This window comes from Dama dama, chromosome 33, assembly GCF_033118175.1.
Source record: "Dama dama isolate Ldn47 chromosome 33, ASM3311817v1, whole genome shotgun sequence".
Lineage (NCBI taxonomy): Eukaryota > Metazoa > Chordata > Mammalia > Artiodactyla > Cervidae > Dama > Dama dama.
In genome coordinates, this window is record NC_083713.1 from 27,624,924 (window position 1) to 27,649,455 (window position 24,532).

General features: G+C 36.5%; 1 protein-coding gene and 1 non-coding gene across 3 annotated transcripts in view; one reads left to right on the top strand and one right to left on the bottom strand.

Moving 5' to 3' along the window:
- The window catches only part of HAT1 (histone acetyltransferase 1), a 40,144-nt gene extending 19,194 nt beyond the window's left edge, over positions 1-20,950 (bottom strand). For both annotated transcript variants that reach the window (XM_061135792.1, XM_061135791.1), the window contains exons 1-4: positions 20,858-20,950; positions 18,569-18,673; positions 11,658-11,733; positions 8,197-8,317 (exon numbers count right to left, since the gene is read on the bottom strand). In XM_061135792.1, coding sequence (XP_060991775.1) covers positions 8,197-8,317; positions 11,658-11,733; positions 18,569-18,673; positions 20,858-20,864 — 309 coding nt within the window. In that variant the 5' untranslated portion in view covers positions 20,865-20,950. The remainder of the gene's footprint in view (positions 1-8,196; positions 8,318-11,657; positions 11,734-18,568; positions 18,674-20,857) is intronic.
- A 2,773-nt stretch (positions 20,951-23,723) lies between these two features.
- On the top strand, positions 23,724-23,795 carry TRNAC-GCA (transfer RNA cysteine (anticodon GCA)). The gene has a single exon. It is a non-coding gene; the product is annotated as a tRNA-Cys (tRNA).
- The last annotated feature ends 737 nt before the right edge of the window (positions 23,796-24,532 follow it).

The following is a 24,532-nucleotide window of genomic DNA, read 5'->3' on the forward strand; positions in this document are numbered from 1 at the left end:
CTGGCCAAAACAAAAGACTGCTTATTATTTTACATGGCTGCTTATTAAGTTACATGTGTCAAGAAGAGTTTATTATTCAAGACATGAAAGGATCACCAGCAGTAGCGAGGTGAGGCTAGAGTCTGACCAAACAAATGGCAACCTCACCATGAGCAAGCAGGTCATTAACTCCCTCACACCAAAACTCAAAATTAAGATAATATTTAAAATATGCCCACTTAGGAAATACATGAATTATATGACTGGATGTATTATCCACTCATCCTATAATGTGACACAATTTTTACAGAGTTGGATTTGTAACAGTAAAAAGAGACAAGCCTGGACAACAAAATTAAACCCAGAGATTAAAATTACCCTTGTTAAACAACTTCGATGAATGTTAAACTATCAGCTGAGCAGACTTCATAATCCTTTTCAAAACCCCAAAAGACCACTTGATTGAATACATTTACTACTTCTCTTTAACCATGAATATTTGATGAAGTCTTACAATAAAGTATTACTGATTCTCACCAGGCAATAAAACTTAATGAATTGGTCTCAACTTAACAAAACCTTATCCCTCAATACAGTCCCTAAAAGCCTGACATTACATTCAACAAAATGAGCTTGCATTCTATTCAAACTTTTTCCTGAACAATGAGGCCAGGTTTTTACTTAATGGAGTTTGCCGTGAGTTCAGCTGTAATGTTTGTATTGTATCTATTTCCACAAGGACTGACACAAGAACACTTTGTGTTAACTTACTAAGCAGCTCTTTCATACCGTTTACATGCATGATGGGTATTAGTTCTAAACCAAGACCCTTACTACTTAGCATTCAAAACAGGGAAATTAAGATGCTTAGGACAAAATACACTACAAAAGGCTAATACAACATGCTACTAATTCCTGTCCTTTCAACCATCTTTTAACTAAGTAGAAGCAATGCACCTGCAGATGAATAGCACTTTATTATCATTCAGTTACATTTCATGATAGAGAACCAGGGATGGAGTTTATTACAAACAAGTTTTATTTTCAATGCTCTGGGACAGCAACATTTATATATAACTTGTTTATAGCTATGAAAAAGAGCTATTATTTAAAAATATAGCTCTTCAACATTTTACCCAACAGCTTATTTCTAACATGTACACCAGTCTGCACAATCCATTCATGCTCAAGGTTAAATGCACTACATTTGACAGAACTACTTCTGCTTATTTTTAAAGTACTATTTGATAAATATTTTCTCTTGAAATTGCTAACTAATATGAAGAGATGATCTTAAGCATATTTTATAGAATTTGTACAATTTCAATAATTATAAGAAGAAAGTGTAATAATAAGGGATAGGTCTAATATGTCTGTTGTGTGGCAATTAAAATCCAAAGTAGCAATGGGTAAAAGTAGTATTAATTCAAATTTTAAAAACTCAAGAAACACTACTTTTAAATAAAGAGGTTTATAATCTATCAGTTTAAAAGAAAACACTTCAAGACACATATAGTATATATAATTTTAACTTTTAAAAATTTTCCCCAATGTCATGTCTTCTCAACAAGGCATTGCAAAGCACGATCAAATAACTTCACATATCTGGCACCAAATGTACTTCAAAGATTTCTTTGAAATTCTAAGTTTCAAGTAGCAGTTCTGGTGGACTATAGAGCAACCCAAAGACTTGAGCTCAACAAAGTTGAAAGACAGTTAATATTTAACTTTCAGCCTTTGAAGCATACCTATTTATTGTAATATCTTCAAATAAATATTTTGCTCTGGGCAAGTTTATACATTTTAAGAACTTTTACAGAGGAATAAAAGGCCACATTTAAAAGTAAGTAATCTGTTAACATGTAATGCACTAGAAAAAATGTGTATGTATTATATAAAATATGAAATAAAACCAACAGCTCTTCAAACTTGGAATTCAGAACTTTGTATCACTAAAGGAAAAATGTCTGCATTTCTCTATTAAATGGATTCTGCTTTAAGGAAAAAAACCCAAATCCTGTAACTATCATATTTTACAGATCTATACTCTTTTCTAAAAGAATAAATTTATTTTAGTTCAATTAAATGTTCATCTATCATACTGGATTACTGGCCAGGTAATAAAGTTATCACTGGAGAAAATCCCCATATAATCTTTTTAAATTGAATGTAGAATTAAACATTAACTGAAACTTAACACAAGTTCCAACGCTTGTGGTTAAAGGTTTAGATTCTGTTTCTGAAGATCACTGAAAAATTCCCTATCTTCAAGAGTATTCTGGAGAAGGAAATGGCAACCTACTCCAGTGTTCTTGCCTGGAGAATGCCAGGGAAGGGGGAGCCTGGTGGGCTGCCGTCTATGGGGTCGCAGTCACACACGACTGAAGCGACTTAGCAGCAGCAGCAGCAGCAGCAGCAAGAGTATTCTAAACTTTAATTAAAACTATATAGAAATACAGTTATGTGTGCTAAGTCACTCAATCATGCACAAATCTATGCAACCCCATGGACTATAGCCCACCAGGCTTCTCTGTCATGGGATTCTCCAGGCAAGAACACTGGAATGGGTTGTCATGCCCTCCTCCAGGGGATCTTCCTGACCCAGGGATTGAACCCACATCTCTCATACCTCCTGCATTGGCTGGCAGGTTTTCTATCACTAGCGCCACCTGGGAAGCCCACAGTTATAGAAAGGGTAAGAAATTAAGCTGATCAAGAATCTAGAGTACAGCATGATATTTTTAATTAATTAGGACATGCCTTACAAATGTTTTCCTAACATTTGGCAATGTCTTTTTAATAAGGAAAGCATAAAGGTAACTCTACTATTTAGGTCTTCTCTTAGGTGACTTAAGACAAAATGTTTTCGATTGCATACTCTCTTGACTATGGTCATTTCAATTTCCAATGTTCTATACACTGTTACACATCAGATGTTTCCATGAAGCAATTTTTACATTTCCTCATCACTGCATAAAGCAATGTGCCTGAGATTTAACTGGTAGTCAGACAGAATTCGTACACATGTACTTAATACAGATTTAAAAACCAAATTACCTCTTTAGTGTCTTAACCTAAATAGCAGCATTTGTCTAAATCTGTCTGTGGTGCGTAATTTTTGAAATACCAATTTTGAAGACATGTTAAGGCTTGGTTAAAGTGGCAGAGAGTTAGTATTAACTGTAATTCTAAGAATACCCAAGATATGCTGCAAAAAACAAGCCAAAAAACTCCGCATCTACAGAAGTTTGCTCAGTCTTACATTCGCTGACAATATGCAAGCTGCAGAAATTTCAGTATTGTTGGAGAAATTAAGTAGAGAAAAACTGTGAGCATTTCCACTTTTTGAAAAACAAAGATCACATTATGCTAATTTTACTGCATTAGTGCTTTGCAACCTAACTACACTTACAATAGCTCAGTTGGTAAAGAATCTGCCTGCAATGCAGGAGACCTGGGTTCGACTCCTGGGTAGGGAAGATCCCCTGGATAAGGAAATGGCAACCCACTCCAGCATTCTTGCCTGGAGAATCCCACGGACAGAGGAGCCTGGCACACTAGTCCATGGGGTTGCAAGAGTCGGACATGACTTAGCAACTAAACCACCACCACCAAACTCACAACAATGTTCCAAGATAAAGATCTAAACACATAATTTTAAAGCTTTTTATGATACTTCATGAAAAGAATTTCTCATTAAGAATACTGTCACCATTATTAAAAAAGGAATGCAGTGGAATACACTAGGAAGTATTATTAGTTAGTCTACCAAAGTATTTTTTTCACTTTCTTAAGATTAAATTTTTATACAGACACAGGATTTTTCTATTAAAAAAGCCCCAAGGAATCCAGAAGATTAAAGAAATTTGCTCTCATCTACTCTCAAATTGAAATCCAAATTAAAGAGAGACAAGGATAAAATAGATGACTGAAACTCACAGATAATATAAACTTTATCCATGTATTTCAACTTTCTCCAACAAACCCTTCCCTAAAGTGTCAGCAATCAGCAAGACTGAACAATCTTTGTTACACATTCTTCTACTAAAAATCAATGAAATTACCTTAAGAGCGGGCTGGAAGTACTGATAAAAGCAAAACCATAAGATGAACAAACCATCAGTGTCTGAATAATCAAGTTTATTATATTGCAAAATTCAAAATAATTACATTATCTTTAAAGATGATAGCTATGGAGATGTTTTACAAACATCTTAATTGTAACTAAAAATTTTAGATGCTGCTAGAGAGTTTGCAAAAGAAAAAGAATGGATGATGAAAGATTAATATAAAAAAATAAAAAAGAAAGATTAATATAATGGAAAAATTTTAATATGCAAATAACTTCTAAGCAGATGTGCTCTGGTTTCTGACCATCTAAAAGGGTATATTTTTCACATGCAAAAATAATACTACAAAGCATAGTATGCATAAACTCAATTATGACATATTATATAATGGTCTCAAACCCTATATATCTAAAAACAAAAATCTTGTGTGTTTTCCACTTAAATCTACTTCTCCAATCTTCCCTATCTCAGGGAATAGTACCACTACCACTGAAGCAGTGGCATCCTCCTCATTCCTCTTTCCCTCATCAATCACATTTAGCTCAGTAACAGATGCTACTGACTCTACCTCTGAAGAAGTGACTCACTGGAAAGAATGCTGATGCTGGGAAAGATTGAAGGCAAAAGAGGAAAGGGGCAGCAGAGGATGAGATGGTTAGATAGCATCACCGACTCAATGGACATGAATCTGAGCAAACTCCTGGAGACAGTGAAGGACAGAGGAGCCTGGAGTGCTGCATTCCATGGGGGTCACAAAGAGTCAGGCACAGAGACTGAACACCAACCAAAGAAGTGTCCTCAAGCAGGTAAATGCAGTGTTGCCCATGACACTGCACTGTTCTGGTCTCTCTGCTCTCTTGCTCGCTACAGTGGGTTCTCTGCATAGCAGGCAGAATCATCTTTCAACAATATGAACACTATCACATAACCACCCCCCCCACACACACTTAAAACTTCCAAGGGCTTCAGCTACTCTGATTCCATACGACTGAGTTTTGCCAACCCTCTTCAACTCTCTCCTACCCTTCTTCTCTCATCACCACATTTTAACAACAGTGATCTTTCTGGACAACGAAAATGCCAAGAATGTTCTCATTTCAGGGACTCTGCATAGGCTGATCCCTTCAGATAACTACATGACTGGCTCCTCTTCATTCAGAAACCAGCAAAACGTTTCTACATACATATTAATTTGCTTATTTAATATCTATTTGTTGACTGCTCCTCTTGGCAAGAACGTGTCATAAGAACAGTGACTTTGCTTTATTTGCCATTATAACCCTGTGAAATGAACATTCTCATTGCAAATGGGGAAGAGCCAAGCCCGTTCCCCACACATCTGCTGCCCATTCTTTTTTTACAAGGGGAAAAAGCGGTCTCTGCTTGAACATGTAATTTAAATAAATGATCTTTGACAATGAAGCAAATAAATAATCCTACAAAAAGACATTATAAAAGACTTGATTCCTTACTCCTAACACAGTACTTCTAAATGGAGAAACCTCATTTTCAAGAATGGAACAATTAGAAGTCAATGCAAATACACAGCTATTTTCACTGCACATAATATTTGAATGATTTATCAATAACTAATAGTTCCTTCAGAAGAAATCACTCAGCACTACCAGCTAGAACTTTAAAAGAAACACAAAAAACCAGCAACCCCCTCAAACAACACTGAATTTTATACAACACAAAGGAAAAAAAATACAATTTTTAAAGAATAGCTGGGCTTGAAAATTTAACAAATATTTGATTATAAAAAGCTCCATTTTAAAAAAAAAAAAAAAAAAAAAAAAAAAAAAGCTCCATTTTAATAAACTCTGTGTTACATGCTAGTTTATCTAAGATTAAATCTTTTCAAGTATCAAATCATCACAACTACAGTATTAGTCAATGAGTCATTTTTATATCTGCAAATTTTCAAAAACATCTAAGGGACACAAACCACTGAAAAAAACAAATATTAAGTGAAAGTTATATATATTTATCTAACAAGCTTAGTCATCTCAAATAGGGCTGGCAAATGAGAATCAAAAAAAGTTAGCGCTGAAAATATTTCTGACACTGAAGTTGAATAATGGACATAAGCGACTATTTCAGATTTCTTTTATGCTATATATCATTCACGTTTCCATTCCTTTAAGCTTACTAATACAGAATTTTTACCATAAGGGGACTGCTTGCAAGAGAGAAGTCTCTCACACTAGCAGTAAACTGAGCTAATAGCATAAAAGTATGGGAGCAGGCAAAAAATAAATAAAATATACACTGTGCAAAACAGAAATAAAACCTAACAAGCACAAAAGCCCAGGCCCATTTAGAACAGGTCATAAATAGATAGTTCTAACATGTTTGAGGAGGATATTACTATATATTATGCATACTACAATTAAGTGATTCTCGCCCATGTGCAATACAGATTATTTACTAGTTGTGTGACTTTGGACAAGTCCCTTACAATAAAATGAAACAAACAAAAAAATAATAAAAAGGGGGCAAATCAACCAATCCTTGTAATGAGAGAAGGTTTTAACAATAATAGAGTAGAGCATGAGGCTGGGAAAAGACTTACATCAGGAATTTAAACTTAGTTAAAATTTTGAAAATGTTTGCTTCAATATCTTTAAATAGGAATGTCTAGGAACAGAACAACTCTAAAATATACAATTTTTTAAAGGTCCCTTAGATTCATGTCCATCCAAACATGCCAAAGACACCCCCTCCCCAACATCCACCAAAGTTTCAACCATTCCAACATCAACTGAAGTCTAAAATCTCATCATCTATCTTATCCAAGTAAGGTACAGGTGAGACTATGGGTATGATATATCACGGGGCAAATTTCCTTCCCACCTGTGAAACTAGAAAACAAGTTATCACTTCCAAAGAACAAAGGCAGGACAAGCATAGGATAAAAGTTAGACTTTGTCATTCCAAAAGGGAGAAAATGGCAGAAGAAATAAGTCACCAAACGATTTCAAAACCCAGTAGGTCATATTCCATTCTTGTTGTATAGTCTCTAAGTCATGTCCGATTCTTTGCAACCCCATGGACTGTAGTCTGCCAGGCTCTTCTGTCCATGGGATTTCCCAGGCAAGAATACTGGAGTGGGTTGCCATTCCCTTCTCCGGGGGATCTTCCCGACCCAGGGGAAAGTCCTGCATTGGCAGGTGGACTCTTTACTGCTTAGCCACCTGGCGAGCCTCAAATTTCATCACTTAGGAATACTGCGGTCTATGCCACTACCCTCTGAGCCCGAAGCTCCTCCTTCAAAATCATTCATCCTTTTTCTTGAAAGGTAGCACATGTTTGCAGTTGAATAGTGTTATCAACCTCTTTCTTGCCTACTGGATTTTAGAAGTCCATTAGCCTTCCCATATTCTATCAGTCCAAACTGGCTGTATTTCTGCTGATATAACACTCTGGAAACTTTATGGGTCATGTGTGTATGCCATGAAAGTTCATGCCAATAGACAAGAGGGTCCTCCACAGGTGCTCCCTGAATTCATATCACAGAATTCAATCCCTATTTTTGGCTTTGTTGAGATTACTGAGGCGATCAATGAGTCACGCCTATCTATTCAGCAAAACAAGATTATTTAGCCAAGATTACTATTGGCTTTCTCCCCAGAGCACACTTCCCCACCAATGAATTTTCTAAATTCAGTGTCTTCAGAACAGGCTGAGAATCTCCCAAATCAAGTCCCAGATCTTTTTTACTTAACAGTTCTTCCCTCAATTTCTCTCTTTCTTCTTATACTTTAAGTGGCAAGAAAGTAGGCCACAGCTTCAATACTTTGTTTACAAAACTCCTCAGCTCAATAACCAAGTTCATTTCTTACAAGTTCTCCTTTTCACATGAATACATGCTTAAAACAACAGAAACTAATAAAAAACCTAAAGTTGGTAAATAAAATAAATCTCTGATCAAAAAAGTGAAGATTTTTATGGAAAAGGCTAAGGATCATGATCACAGGTTTAACTGGAATGACAGGCAGATAATCACCTCCATAATTAAATGTTAAATATGTGGTTTTAAAGCTGTAATATAAAGATTCTCTCCTCCCTCAAATCTTTAACATTTTATAATCTGTTTTATACTCAATTAGGAAACAGTTAAAAATAAACTTATTTCTGTTCTTACCTCTACACAGTCAAAGTTCTCATCAACTTTAGATGCATATTCAACACGGAACATTGTTGATAGGCTACCAGCAATATAATATAACAAGATCTTCAGACCTTTGTAACCAAAAGCAGTTTCACTGAAAAGGGAAAAAAAGCAGTAATCTAAGACCCAAAAATGAACAAAGTCATTACAAAGTGTTAACTCTACACAGAAACAGGTTTAACTTCATGGGTAGTTTCAAAATTTTAAACTATACTTACTAAAAACAACAATACTGTAATGAAACTGTGCCTCAGCTGTCTGAGTTTATAAAGTAACAGAATAACAACACCTACCTTAGGGATGTTATATGGGTTATATAAACAAGCCAATACATGTAAATTGCTCATAACATTCACTGGTACATTGTACAAGTGTACTACAGCTCCTGTTGCGGCTTTTACTCTTGCGACTATTATGAGGTATTTCATATCAGAGACAAGTAATGTTATACTGACTCCTAGTTAGGTAAGCAGTTAGGATGGACCTATAGAGCCCAGTTCTTCCAACTGGCCCCTTGCATGTCCAACATCAACATCCAGAGCTGCTGAAAGTGGTAAGTGGTAGCACCTGATCACACCCCACTTAGCAACTCAGAAAGCACATGGGGAGCTGCTGCTCTTCTCCCAGCCTTGCTCCCTGCTCTCCACCTATGCCTTTCTATTTCTTTAAAAAGAGAATTCTAAAACAGCCAGGCAAGTTCCCTGGTGGTCCAGTGGTTAAGACTCAGCACCTTCACTGCCAGGACCCAGGTTCAACCCCTGTGTCAGGAACAAATATTCCACCAAGTACATGGCATAGCCCCCCAAAAAAATCCAGAATAGGTCAATCTATGAAAACAGAAAATAGACTAGTGACTATCCAGGGCTAGGGAGGGTATGGGAAAGAGGGAGCCACTGCTAACTGGTCACAATGGGAATTTTGGTGGAAATGACGAAAATGTTCCAAAACTTGTTGTGGTGATGATTATGCAACTTTCAATATGCTAAAACCCACAGAATTGTACACTTTAAAAAGATTATTGTATGATAAAGGGGTTTTTTAAAAGATGAATTCTGAAAGAATGCTAGAAAGAAGCAGTGTCATTTCCAGATTTCTGTCTAGGTTACCAAAACAAAATACAAGAAGTGTCCATTCCAGGACTCTGAAAATAATGTGTAGTAGAAAAGAGTGGCAATGAAACTAGGATTAAGATCAGAGTAATAGTTCCCAAGAATCAGAGTTATCATGATTATGTGACTCTCTTCCATCTACCTCAGAGGGGTGTGCAAGCACACCACTTTTAATGATGTGCAAAGTGCGTGTGCAAAATGCCACTAAGAAGCAGTACTTGTGAAACTAGATCCTACTCACTAAGATGTTACCTTAGGAAGAGATTTCAAGTAGCCGTAAGAGGAACAGAGTAAGACAAAACACTCCTTAAAGATAGAGATCCAAAAGAAAGCATTCTTATTTTTATGCTGTAATAAAACCTGTTTAAAATATGCTCAAATTTTGGCAGTTATTAATACTTAAAAGCACATAAAATATCTAATCTGATATATTCACAAGAAATTCTTAAGAAACTTGTTCCATGAAGAGACATTTATCAATTTAAAAACACATTAAATAAATGTCAAAAATGCTGAAATAATGCATAGGGAAAAGGGTAGTATAGAAGAATATTTTAAATGTCAACTATGTCTAAACACCCTTTCCTACTAAGGAAAAAAATCCATGGTTCCCTGAGGATATGGCCAATTCGTTTTGCAGAACTAGTAAAGTACAAGGTGATGTGCAACACTTGTTTGTATCACAAAGTAAAGTGTCCTCAAAATGATGATGATATATCAAAAGGACTCAAAAAGTCAGTTTGAAAGAGGAGCCACTTGTTGAATCTGGGATAATCTGAGCATCAACATTAAAAACAGTAACAGACAATAATTCACTAAGTTAAAAAATCCTGAGTCTATTCTGATATAAACAAAAATACATAAGGGGAAGAAGAGACACTCTTTTACAGCAGAATGCAAACTAATAACTGTTGAAAATGTGGCAGTGTTAGAAAACCACCCTTTTACAATCATAGTAAAATACTAACAATCATTAACAGATTTAAAACTACCGAATGAAAGTTTGATGGGAAACAGGGTATTTTCACTCTCAAGAGTATCTCCTCACAGGTTACATATAAATAACAAAGAAAAAACCCTACAGTGGAGAAACCTTGCAGATACCTCCAAACTTAAACTTAATGACCCAAGTTAACCAACAATGGGACAAACTGACATCATGGACATTCTGGTATGACACATTGAGAAGGACAGATACAACTTCTGCTCCACTACTATAAATATATGCATTATCTGAATTTAATCATGAAGAAACAATCAAACTTGTCCAAAATGAAGGTTTACAAAACTAGCCCTATTCTCTACAAAAATAATGACATGGAAAATAAAAGTCTGTGGAACTGTTCCAGTCTAAAGGGACTAAAGAGAGATAACAACTAAAAGCAATACATGATTCTAGACTGGATCAAGGATGAGGAATTACTGAATTTATTGAATACACACAAAAGAATTACTGGGAATCAATTGGCAAAGTTTGAAATGTGGATTATATTTTAGAAAATATATCAATGTTAGATTTCCTGAGTTTGGGTAATTTTACCACAATACTGTCCTTGTTTTTAGAAAATACATACTAAAGAGTTTAGGAGTAAGAGAACTCCTTAATCCTGCAACCTACTTATATCTGCAACCTACTCTCAAATGGTTCAACAACAATCTATCAATATATGTATATGAGAATGATTAAAGCTAATATAGCTAAATGTTAATAACTGAGTATGTAAAGGATATACAGAATATTATTCTTGAAACTTACTGGAAAGTTGATATTTTCTTCAAAATCAAAAGGTAATGGACTATTCTAATAATGTAATGAAGGGATTAGAAATTTTAAAAATTGTACTCAACATCCCAGGACATATCTTCAAACTTGCTTCTGAAAATAAATTTCTCTTAATTGCTTATTTATTTCTCATAGAAAAAAAACTTGACCTTTCCAGTGTTGGGGGAGTGTTTTCTAGAAGCAGTATAGCAAAATCGTGCAAAATAAGTAGTTATGAATACAGACTCTACAGTCTGACTGACTGAATCTGAACTTCAGTCATTCATATGTCCCTAGGCAACTATCCAACCCCACTAATGTTAATGTTACATATGATGATACCATTGCTAAGATTATGCAAATTAAATATGATACTGTACCTATAGTATAGCACTAAATGATAGGTATTATATAGTAGATTGGTGTCTCAATATAAAACATGCCATTCTAATATATCTTAAAAGAAACATGAAAAATAACGGGAAAGAAAATAAACTGATTTCTAAATTTTAAAAAATGCGTCTTCCCTACTAATTTGACAAGTATCTTACTAAGTTACTTACTCATCCCCAAAGAGTTGATGGGTATACTCAGGAAAGAAAGTTCTAATGTCATTCTCAAGATCTTCAGGAAAACGAACTGTTTAAAAGAATAAAAAATATAGAGATATTAAAGATGATAGGTATTTCCACTTTGAGAATCTCATTATAACCGGGATATAGCCAACATATTTTTTTTTTTACTTAAAAGTGTTACTTTTCCATTATATGATTTACACTGGATTCTCATGCAACAAACAATAAAAATCAGAATGTTACTGTGAGTGCTTCAGCATCAAAACCCTACTGAGTCTAAGAATTAGAAAACTAGGTATGACAGAGGCATCTAATTTAGTTTTTCTTTTTCTGTTATGTTCATACACAATGCAAAGAGTAAAAGAAAACAAAACCAAAAGAGGCACACTGAGATGAGAAAAGCTAGTACAAAGCAAACAAAGTGCTATAGGAAACATTCCGAGAACAAGAATAATCTGAGTTTGATGAAGCTCATATCATCACATTGTTCTTTATGATTACAAGATGATGATGATGTTTATGTTGTTCCTAGTTTTTTTTCTTTTGCTTTTCACTATTAAAAGTGACACTGCAAGACTTCCCTGGTGGTCCAGTGGTTAAGAATCTGCCTGCCAATGCAGGGGACATGGGTTCAATCCCTGTTCCATGAAGAGTCCACATGCCAAGGGGCAACTAAGCAGGTGTGCCACAACTACTGAATCCTCGTGCTGCAACTACTGAAACCTGCCGTAGGGTCTGTGCTCTGCAACAAGAGAAGTCACCTCAAAGAGAAGCCCACGCACTGCAGCTAGGGAGTAGCCCTCTCTTGCCACAACTAGAGAAAGCCCACATGAAGCAATGAAGAGCCAGAGCAACCTAAATAAATAAATTTTTTAAATGTATCATAAAGCACAAAACCTGAAAATGCAATCTAAATTGTATTCAGGCAAAGAAAGCATTAAATGGCATAAAAGAACAATCTCTTCATAGACATTAAGGTGAATTTTTTCAAGGAACAAGTATATCTAATGCTTTAAAAACTATTCAGAGTGAGAATGGTAAAGTGGGAAGGCCATGAGAAATGCATACAAAGACTACTTTCACCTCCCCTAAAAAGAAAGCAAAAAGGAGAAACACAGACCAAGTTCATCTACAAACAACAATGTAAAAATATTTAAAGATAATATAAAACAGTCCTCATAGAAACAAACTATACTGTGGTACTGAAATAAAAGGATGATTCAATACCTAAAAATCAAAAAATTATTTAATATTTATGAATTATTGTATATAAAACATTATCAAAATTATTCCCATGTAAACTGAAATGGCCCTCAATATACTCTAATATGTATATCTGAATAAAATATTTTGAAAATTTAAAAACACTTTCCAATGTAACAAGCCAGGATTTGAGGTTTATTGGAGAATTACTATAACGATCTTCATTAAGTGAAAGGAATGACCACTATCACTTTTTAACAGTGTTCTGAAAGTGCTAGAAAATGCAAATCGAAAAGAGAACAAAATAAGAGGCATATTTATAAAAAAGGAAGTGAATTTACTAAAATGTTCAGATATGACTGCATGTCAGTAAAAAACTAAGAAAATCAGCTGAAACCACTCTCCAAAAACAGTAGAAGAATCCAGTAAGATTATGTGTTTAAAATACATTAAAAAAATAAATATATTAAAGAAAAACACTTCAATTAAAAATAGGCAAAAGATTTGAACAGATAGTTCTACAAAAAAGATACACAGTGACAATAAGCACATGAAAAGATGCTCAATATCAGTCATTAGGCAAATGCAAATAACATGTAACATTTGCTGAGTAAATAAGCTGAAAATATTCTAAGCGAAATAAGCCAGACAGAAAAGAACAAAGATTCCATTTAAACAATCATTTCACACCTACTAGGATTGGCTATATATAAAAATAATTAAGTGCTGACAAGAATGTAGTAAAAGTGGAACTCATACATTGCTGGTGAGAATGTAAAATGGTGTATCCGTTGTGGAAAATAATTTGGCGGTTCCTCAGAAAGCTAAACAAAGATTTATTGTATGACCCAGCAATTCTGTTCCTAGCTATATAGTCAAAAGAACTGAAAACAAGGACAACACACAATTATATCTTGATGCTCATAGCAGCATTATTCACAACTGCCAAAAGGTGGAAACAAGCTAAGTGTTCATCAACAGATGAATAAATAAACAAAATGTGGTATACAGTGGAATACTATTCAGCCATTAACAGGAATGAAGTTCTGACACATGTTACAACATGTAACATTTGCTGAGTAAATAAGCTGAAAATATTCTAAGCGAAATAAGCCAGACAGAAAAGAACAAAGATTCCATTTAAACAAAATATCTAAAATGGGTAATTCATACACACAGAAAGTAGATTAGAGGTTACCAGGAGCTGGAGGGAAAGGTGAATGCGGAATTACTGCTTAACAGGTATAGAGTTTCTGTTTGGTGTAATAAAAAAAGATTCACTCTTTTCTACAGTAACCTACCCCCAGAACACTGGATCCCTGTGGGAAAAGTATGCCTGTCAATTCTCACACACGAAGTGAAAATAGCTTATTAATGGAGAAGAATCTTGGGATAAACCTTAGTGGAATTATTGGTACGCAGTCAAGAGTTAAAGTTATCCCAGGTGTCTAGCACAATGTCGATCAGTATGTTCTAATAAACGTTTCTCCAAAGAAAAGGGGAAGGGAAAGAGGGAGAAAGAGAGAAAGGTTGGTTTGAGGGAAGACAATTATTGCTACTGAGAGTAGGAATTTGATTGCCCAAATAACCCAGTCAACCTTAGTTATGTCAAATATGTGTAGAATTTATGTAAATGGGATCTTGATGTGATAAAATATATATATATATTAAAAATTACTTTCCATCATTCTCCTACAAACAATAAAGAAAATACAATGGAAGAGAAGATGCCACTTCATAATAGCAATAAAATAGATGAAATACCTAGGAATAAACAATAAGAAATATTTATCATCTATACATAAAATTTAAAACTCTACAGTTAGACATAAAAAAGGCCTTAATAAATAGAAAGATATGCTTGCTATTAGTAAGGAAGACTCAATAATGTAAGGATATTACTTTTCCCCATATTAAACTTAAATTTTAATAGGATCTCAATTTAAAAAAATTAACAAAACATCTTTGGAACTTAGTAAAATAAAATGTTCATTAGAAGGATAAACATTAGATAAAGTTGAAGAGTAATGAGTGGGATCTAGTTACACCATATACTAATCATATTTATTATAACAGTACACTATGGCTCAGGGGGAACAAAAGGCCTCAAAGTACACCCAAGAATATATATGATACTTTAGTGTGATTAAAAAAAGAAATTTTAATTGTTTAAGAGACAACAAATTGGCAGGCAGATAACTGCCTAAACCATCTGGAAAAGTATAAAGCTGGATTCCTACTCTATGCCTTATCAAGATAAAGATTCAAAGGTTCAATTAAAAAAGAAAAAAACTTTTTAATTATTAAAATAAAAATCGATAAATCTTTTCATAATCTTAGAGCAGGAAGGCCCTTCTTATAAGACACAATGAAAACTCATAAAAGAAAAAGAAATTTCCCTAGATAAAAAGTTTTAACTTCTACATAACAAAAGTCAAAACAGGGGTCAAAGTACTCACAAAATATGACAAAAGGAGGGCTGGTTCTTTTAAATATAAAGGATATACTTCTCTTAGAATTAAAAATCAATTTTAATTATCAAATCAAAAATTAGTCAAAAACACAGTGAAAAAGAAAAACCTCACTAAACAGTAAGTGTTGGCAAGGATGTGGAGAAACTGCAACTTTTGTGCACTGTTGGTGGGTATATAAAATGGAGCTGTAATAACCACTATGGAAATTATGGGGGTTCCCCAAAGAATTAAAAAATATAATTACTATATGATCCAGCAATCCCACTTCTGGACACATATCTAAAAGAACTTGAAACTGGATTTCAAAGAGAAAAAAATATTTGCACATCCCTATTCACAGCTGCATTATTCAAATAGCCAAGAGGAGGAAGCAATTTAAATATCTATCAGTGGATGAATGGATAAATAAAAATGTTGTGTGTATGTATATGTCTCTCTATATATAATGTAATGCATATAATATAAACATTATATTATAAATAATATAATATTTTATAGTTATTACATATACTATATATAAATACAAGAATATTATAATATTTACATTATATATAATATATATACATATATATATAATGTAGTATTATCCTGTCTTAAAAGGAAGGAATTTCTGCCAAGTGCTATAACATGGATGAATCTTAAGGGTATTATGCTAAAAGAAATAAGCCAGTCAAAAAAAAAAAGAAGCCAGTCGCAAGACAACAAATACCGTATGCCTGCATTTATATGAGGTATCTAAAGCAGTCATTTTTTTTTTTTTTTTTAAGCAGTCAAATTTTAAAACAGTAGAAAGGTATTAGCAAGGGGCCAGTGAGAGGGGGAAAATAAGGAGTTCTTTCTTTAATGGATATAGTTTCAATTTTACAAGATGAGAAAGTTCTGGAGACTAGTTGCACAACAATGAGGGTACACTAAACACTACAGAACTATACACTTTAAAAAATAGTAAATTTTAAGTTCTGTGTTTCTCACAACTGCAAACAGAAATAAGCTACCTTTCACACATCACAGGGGCAAGGTGTTTTTGCTTTTTTTAAAAATGATAATATGCAGCACTGATCAGAGCAGAGGTAAAAGGACTATCTCAAATGTGAGACTGTACCAGTATAAGTACACGTACTTTTTCTGGAAGGCAATTTAACGACAGCTACTAAAGTAGAATATGCCCGTAACCCTTTGATCCAGCACAGTGGTCCTTAAACAGAGACAATGTTACACACCATCCTTAGGAGGTATGGCGATGTCAGAGACATTTCTGGTTGTCACAACTGGAGGAGAATGTTACTGGCATCTAGTCATCAGACCAAGAGTGCTGCTAAACATCCTACAAAGCACAAAATAACAAAGAATTCTTTTGTTGTTTAGTTGCTAAGTTGTTCCGACTCTTGTGACCTCATGGACTGTAACCCTGTCCATGGGATTTCCCAGGCAAAAATACTGGCTGCTGCTAAGTCGCTTCAGTCATGTCCAACTCTTTGGACTGCAGCCCACAAGGCTCCTGTCCATGGGATTCTCCAGGCAAGAATACTGGAGCCGGCTGCCACTTCCTCCTCTAGGGGGTCTTCCAGGCCCGGGGATAGAACCCGTGTCTCTAATGTCTCCTGCACTGGCAGATGGGTTCTTTACCACTAGTGCCACCTGGGATGGGTTGCCATTTCCTAACAATTATCTAACCCAAAATGTTAATAGTGTTGAAACTGAAAAATTCTGATCCAGTATTTCAACTTCTAGCCACACATTCTATGGATCACTCACACAAGTGGGTACATACATACACAAGGGTATTTACTGGAGAATCACTTTTAATAGCAAAAAAGGAGAAGCAAATCTCACAATAGAGAATAAGTTTAAAAAAGTAGCATAACTTAGGTAAGTTATGATACAGTCATCCTGAATTACATAATTTAAAATAATGAGGTAGATCTATATAGTTACAAACAATGATATTCAAGATATTGTTAGCTAAATAACAAAACAGCCTTACAACAGGATCCTGGTTTTAAAGAAACAATGTATGGACAAGAAAAAAAAACTTTGATCAGTAATATCTTTTTAGTGAGGTGTCAGGACACAAGTATTTTCTTCTCTGTATTCGTTATGTCTGTACTGTTTTAAATAATTATAGCTAACATTTACTGTGACTGTCTAAATCAAGTTTTTCAAGCACTTTACTTGTATTTAACCTCATATTTAATTCACTACAAATAATATTAATTCCATTTTAAAGATGAAAAATCTAAGGAATGGAAAGTGACGAAACCAAACCTCATTAGCACATAATTATTTTTTAAACAGCCTTATTGAACTATAAATTTACATTCCACAAACTCAACTGTTTTAAGAGTATAATTTTAAAATTTTTAGTAAATTTAGACTTGTGTACCACTACCACAATCTAATTTTAAAATACTGCCATTACCCAAAAGAAATCTAATTTGCAGTCATTCTCTGTTGCCACCCTCAGACCGAGGTAACCACTAACCTTTCTGTTTCTGTGCATTCGCCTTTTCTGAACACTCACACAAATGGAATTACACAGTAGGTGTGGTTTCTTTCACTTTAGAATGTTTTTGAGGTTCACCTATGTTGTAGCATGTATCAGCCCTTCATTCCTTTTTAATGTCAAATAGTATCCCATCACATGGATATACCACACTTTGTTTAACCATTTACCAGCTGGTTGGTATCTAGGTTATTTCCTTTGGCTATTGTGAATAATACTTCTGTGAACATTCACATACAAGTTTTTGTATGGACAGACATTTTAAATTTTCTTGGGTAGATGTCGAGGAGTTGAACTGTTCAGTCATATAGCAAATATATGTTTATTTTTTAAGATCCTGCCAAACTGTTTCCCAAAGTAATTGTATCATTTTATGTTCCCACCAGGAGTGTCTTTCCACATTCTCACCAACACTTATTTTCTATTTTTATAAGCAAAAAGGTAAAGGTAAATGTTTTTAAGAGGTTAAGACCATTTCTACTTATCATTATTTTGCCACACTGAACCTTTGACATGTAAACTCTGCCATCTCTCAAACATCTACCCACTCCATGACATAAATCAAGACTTCATAAAATCTGGATGTGTTCAATTAGTATAGAAAACTAAACATAAATTGCAGTAAACAATAAAATAAGCCATACAAATGCCATGAACAACTGCTCTTACACAAAATTCCACTTCATACTCCTAATAGTACTTAGAAAATGCATACATACCTAATTTTAGTTCAATTGCTGTGTTGGTGTTACATTTGTACTCGGCCAGTTTCTTCTCAACTGCACTCTTGTATTCAACCAAAAATTTCTCCATAGCACCAAATCCTAAGAAAAAGGATTTTTAAAAGACTGGTTAAAGTGATTTAATTAATCAAACCTAAAAAAAATTGGGTTCTTACTAGAAGTGGAATAAAGGTAAGTCTTTAACTATGGTAACAGATCATAGATTTCCAAATACTCCTACATAAATGTACTGAGTATATGACTGTCTCATTATAAAACAGAATAAACATCACTTTTGAGATAGCAGCTTGTGAACCAGACTGGCTTTTCATAAATGAGTAAACTTGATAATTAACGTAACAGACTACTGACATTTCTACATATTTAATATTAATATAAATTACCTGCTAGGTTTTATACCTAAGTAGCCTTTTAAAAAGAAATATAAAAAGGATGCTACTGCTCCACTAAGAATCCAGGTGAGAACGTCCTTCAATAATTACAAGATGGCAATTTATTCATAATACTGGAAAAACTATACCTAAAGTACTTTCATTTCAAAACCAACAACTAATAAGGCATAGAAAGATAATCTCACAAAGGATACACAAGTAACCAGTAAACACTGCTATTTCTAGTATGAAAGAGAAGGAATGAGGACATGATTAGGAAAGAAAATTTTCTTTTTTAACCATGTGCACAAAGACATAGGCTATTGGAATAATCAAATGGTTTTACTACAAGGTGGCTATCCCATCAATGTATATGATAATTAAAAATGGAAGAAACCATTATCAAGAGAAACTTTCAAGCAAAGATGGCAATAAATCTCCTGACAAAATAGTCATAAAAATTAGGGAAAACTCAGGTAAAAAAGTCATGAGCAGAAATGAAAAACAGGGTACAATGACATGCCATAAACTTCAGTAAGTGGTTACAACACAGGTACACAGAACATGGGGAACACTTGAAGCAGTATAGATGAACGGTTTGGAGTCAGAATTGCTGGATTCAAATCCAGGCTTCATCATTTGCTTACTGCATCTATGAACTAGAGCACATTACTTGGCTTCTCTGATCCAACGGATAAAAAGAGTACAATAAAACCTACCTCAAACCTTATCTATAAAAATGAGATAACAGAAGCCACCTCAAAGAATTTATGTATAATCTAAGCAACAAATCATACATTAGTTTAACCCTCACAATTCTACAAGTAGATACTTTACCAGCCCCCTTTCATATTCAAAAGCTCAGGCTTAGAAAGAAGTTTGGCTGCTTAAAGGTCACTTGATTACTAAATGGCGGGACTGAGATTTGAAATTAGGGGGAATTCTTATAACAGTTCACCCTGTGCAATACATGGGTCCCCCCTCTTAAGACAGTACCAATGGACCCCAAAATCCTACACTCTCTATCTGGTGGAAGAGGTCTTCATTAAACATCTGTAGAGCTCATGCTATACTCTGTCTATCCAGCACATCCATAAAAGTCTACTGAGATTACTAGGAAGGCACTGGGAAAAGATAAAAAGAAACTGTCCATCACTTCAAAATATATGTAGCCGGGGCGGGGTGGGGCGGAATATACCACACCAAAACAATCTTAATACACGTACAAAATAATGGCAATTACTAGTTATTAAACGCTGTAAATTTAAGAGATTAAAGAAATCAGAATAAACACAGAATTATATTAGACATCCCCTAAAAGAGAAGTTTAGTCCCTCTTTCTCAAAGGAAATCTACATAGGTCCTAGGACTACTGAAGTGTGAGAGATTAAAGGGACTACTACGAAGTCAAACAAGACTCAAATGAGAGCCTTGGCGCAGGGCAAGGCAGCACTGCGCCAGCTCAGAAGTTGAAGTACAGGGTGGAGGGAAGACCTGGAAGAGGGGGGTCTGAGCATTAAAATCAGCTGGCGGGAACAGGCTCAGACTAGAGGCTGGGGCAGCAGTGGGCAAAGAGAACGAGAAGAGAAACAGGCGTCCAGGCACCTGGCACCTTACAAGACCAAATCACCACGCTTTTTCCTGGGCTCTTGGTCCCTCTTAGGGGCCGAGTTGCCCGCAGAAGGTGCAGAACCCCGAGCAGTTGGGGGCGGGGGCACGAATCTCGGCGGAAAAGGAGCTGGGCTGAGAGTTCCGCGCTCCCAGGCTGAAATAGGCCTTCTAGAACCCAGGAAAGAGCTCGAAAGTTCCAGGCGGGTACTGTCACCTCCGTCTCGGTGTTCTTTCCCAAACCTGCCCGCCCCCTCCCCTTGGTAAACTTTTCCCGGGAACTTACCCGCCATTTCCGAGCTGCGAGCACCCGCGGCTGAGGGAGGACGAATCAACCCGCGCGCTCCCAGGCCGGAAGTGAGCCCACTTTCTGACGCATTTCCCCCGCCCACCCCTGGCCTATAGCTGGCCAATGAGAGGAGAAGGTTCGAGGCGCCGGGTAGTGGAATCGTCTTGAGAGGCGGGGCTAAGACGGGAGGGCGGGCTCGGACGGTTGCCTAGCCACAGCGAGCGCAGTCTGTCCTTTTGCAGGCTTGCGTTGCTGGAGGAGGCCGTGAAGGGATGTTTTCTGTTAAGACGCTCGCTGGCTGGAGGAGAGTTTCTTTCAGCTTGATTTGAATGTTTCGATACCTTATGGCAGTTTTGTCTTCCCCCTTAGCGATGTTTGGGAGTGGAAGAAAAACTTTTCACTTGGCCTGGACGGTAGATTCAAACACCAAAGCCCCGTCGGTAAAATACAAGGATTGAGTTGTGGTTTCCGGAGAATTTTTCACTTATTTTGTTTATATTTTGTTTAACATCGTTTTTCTTTCATGTTTTTTTAACAATATGTATACGGTGTGAGACTTAGGTACTCTGTTTTCACTTTAAGTTTATTACGCAAGAGTTTGCACTGCACTTAGTCACTCAGTCGTGTCCGACTCTTGCGACCACATACACTGTAGCCTGCCAGGCTTTTCTGTCCATGGTATTCTTCAGGCAAGAATACTGGAGTGGGTTGCCATTTCCTTCTCCAGGGGATCTTCCCAACCCAGGGATGGAACCCAGGTCTCCTGCGTTGCGGCCAGACTCTTTACTGAGTGAGCTACAAGGGAAGCCCACGCAAGAGTTTAGTGTACCGAAATTGCTACCCAATAATACCTCAGGTGACCTGTTATGCTCCTACATGTCTCAAGTCCTAGTGGCCCAAACCACAGCACAGGATGTTACCCGATTTGGGCCATAGGGCTTGTTAGTGTTTAGTAGCTGCTGAAACTGACCCAGAGTATAAACCACTGTTTGCGTGTCTCCGTCCCCAGTTTTCAGTCCTGTTAGACGTTTTGCTACCCAGTTGACTGCAGTCCGCCAGGCTCTTCTCTCCATGGGATTTACCAGGCAAAAATGCCGCAGTGGGTTGCTATTTCCTTCTCTAGGGATCTTCCCGACCCAGGAATCCAATCAAAGTCTTCTGCGTTGGCAGGCGGATTCTTTACCACTGAGCCACCTGGGAAGCCCCTGTTTCAGTCAGTCAGGCAGTTCAGTCGCTCAGTCGTGTCCGACTCTTTGCGACCCCATGAATCGCAGCATGCCAGGCCTCCCTGTCCATCACCAACTCCTGGAGTTTACCCAAACTCATGTCTATCGAGTAGGTGATGCCATCCAGCCATCTCATCCTCTGTCGTCCCCTTCTCATCCTGACCCCAATCCCTCCCAGCATCAGGGTCTTTTCCAGTGAGTCAACTCTTCGGGGTGGCCAAAGTATTGGAGTTTCAGCTTCAGCGTCAGTCCTTCCAATGAACATCCAGGACTGATCTCCTTTAGGATGGACTGGTTGGATCTCCTTGCAGTCCAAGGGACTCTCAAGAGTCTTCTCCAACAACTTCTTCAACAGTAATTTGAACATTCTTTGGTATTGCCTTTCTTTGGGATTGGAATGAAAACTGGCCTTTTCCAGTCCTGTGGCCACTGCCGAGTTTTCCAAATTTGCTGGTATATTGAGTGCAGCACTTTCACAGCATCATCTTTTAGGAGTTGAAGTAGCTCAACTGGAATTCCATCACCTCCACTAGCTTTGTTTGTAGTGCTGCTTTCTAAGGCCCACCTGACTTCACATTCCAGGATGTCTGGCTCTAGGTGAGTGATCACACCATCGTGATTATTCGGGTCATGAAGATCTTTTTTGTACAGTCCTTCTGTGTATTCTTGCCACCTCTTCTTAATATCTTCTGCTTCTGATAGGTCCATACCATTTCTGTCCTTTATCGAACCCGTCTTTGCATGAAATGTTCCCTTGGTATCTCTAATTTTCTTGAAGAGATCTCTAGTCTTTCCCATTCTGTTTTCTTCTATTTCTTTGCATTGATCACTGAGGAAGGCTTTCTTATCTCTCCTTGCTATTCTTTGGAACTCTGCATTCAAATGGGAATATCTTTCCTTTTTTTCCTTTGCTTTTGGCTTCTCTTCTTTTCACAGCTATTTGTAAGGCCTCCTCAGGCAACCATTTTGCTTTTTTGCATTTCTTTTCCATGGGGATGGTCTTGATCCCTGTCTCCTGTACAGTGTCACGAACCTCCATCCATAGTTCATCAGGCACTCTGTCTATAAGATCTAGTCCCTTAAATCTATTTCTCACTTCCCCTGTATAGTCATAAGGGATTTGATGTAGGTCATACCTGAATGGTCTAGTGGTTTTCCCTACTTTCTTCAATTTAAGTCTGAATTTGGCAATAGGAGTTTATGATCTGAGCCACAGACAGCTCCCAGTCTTGTTTTTGCTGACTGTATAGAGCTTCTCCATCTTTGGCTGCAAAGAATATAATCAATCTGGTTTCGGTGTTGACCATCTGGTGAGGTCCATGTGTGGAGTCTTCTCTTGTGTTGTTGGAAGAGGGTGTTTGCTATGACTAGTGTGTTCTCTTGGGAAAACTCTATTAGCCTTTGCCCTGCTTCATTTCCTACTCTAAGGCCAAATTATCCACAATTTTTCCTACATGTCTATAAATTAGAATGTCTTGTCTCAACAAATGTTGGTTAATAGGTTTTACTATGATGATACTAGAGCTAAAATGGACCATTGGGATGACAGTCTAGAACTAACACACTTCCTTCTTTTAAAGATGAGAAAACTAAACCCAGAAAAGAGAATTAACCAAATTCATACTCAGTATACAGCTTCCCTGGTGGCTCAGAGGTTAAAGCATCTGCCTGCAATGCAGGAGACCCGGGTTCGATCCCTGGGTTGGGAAGATCCTCTGGAGAAGGAAATGGCAACCCACTCCAGTATTCTTGCCTGGAGAATCCCATGGATGGAAGAGCCTGGTGGGCTACAGTCCACGGGGTTGCAAAGAGTCAGACACTACTGAGCGACTTCACTGACTCACTCATACAGCTTAGACAAGAGCCCAGGTCTCCAGATTCTCAGCTCAGTATTTCACTACATGGATATGGCCCTCGTGAAGATAAAGATCAGAAAAGGTACTGAGAATGCTCAGATCCCTTTCCTTTAAGCCTTAATGAAGCACAAGAAATTATGATCAAAATATTAAGAAGGAAACTGAAATCAATGTCACTAGTAACATTATAGATCAAAAATGGAAAACAATCTTTTTTATATAATCATTTTTTCAAAATGGCAAGATTCATTTATTCATTCAAGTTTTTCTTTCCAAAACTCTTACCTGTAGATTGGTCAATAGCTGACTGGCAATTATGATTCTTAAAACAAGAAATCAAAAGGGATTTGTCTTAACTGCAGCAAATCTGAAACAGAGTTTATGACTTTATATGACTTCATGGTCAGTTATGGGCTTCCCAGGTGGCACTAGTGGTAAAGAACCCACCTGCCAATGCAGGAAACATAAAAGATGCAAGTTTGATCCCTGGGTCGGGAACATCCTCTGCAGGAGGGCATGGCAACCCACTCTGGTATAGTGCCTGGAGAATCTCATGGACAGAGGAGCCTGGGGGGGTTACAGTCCATGGG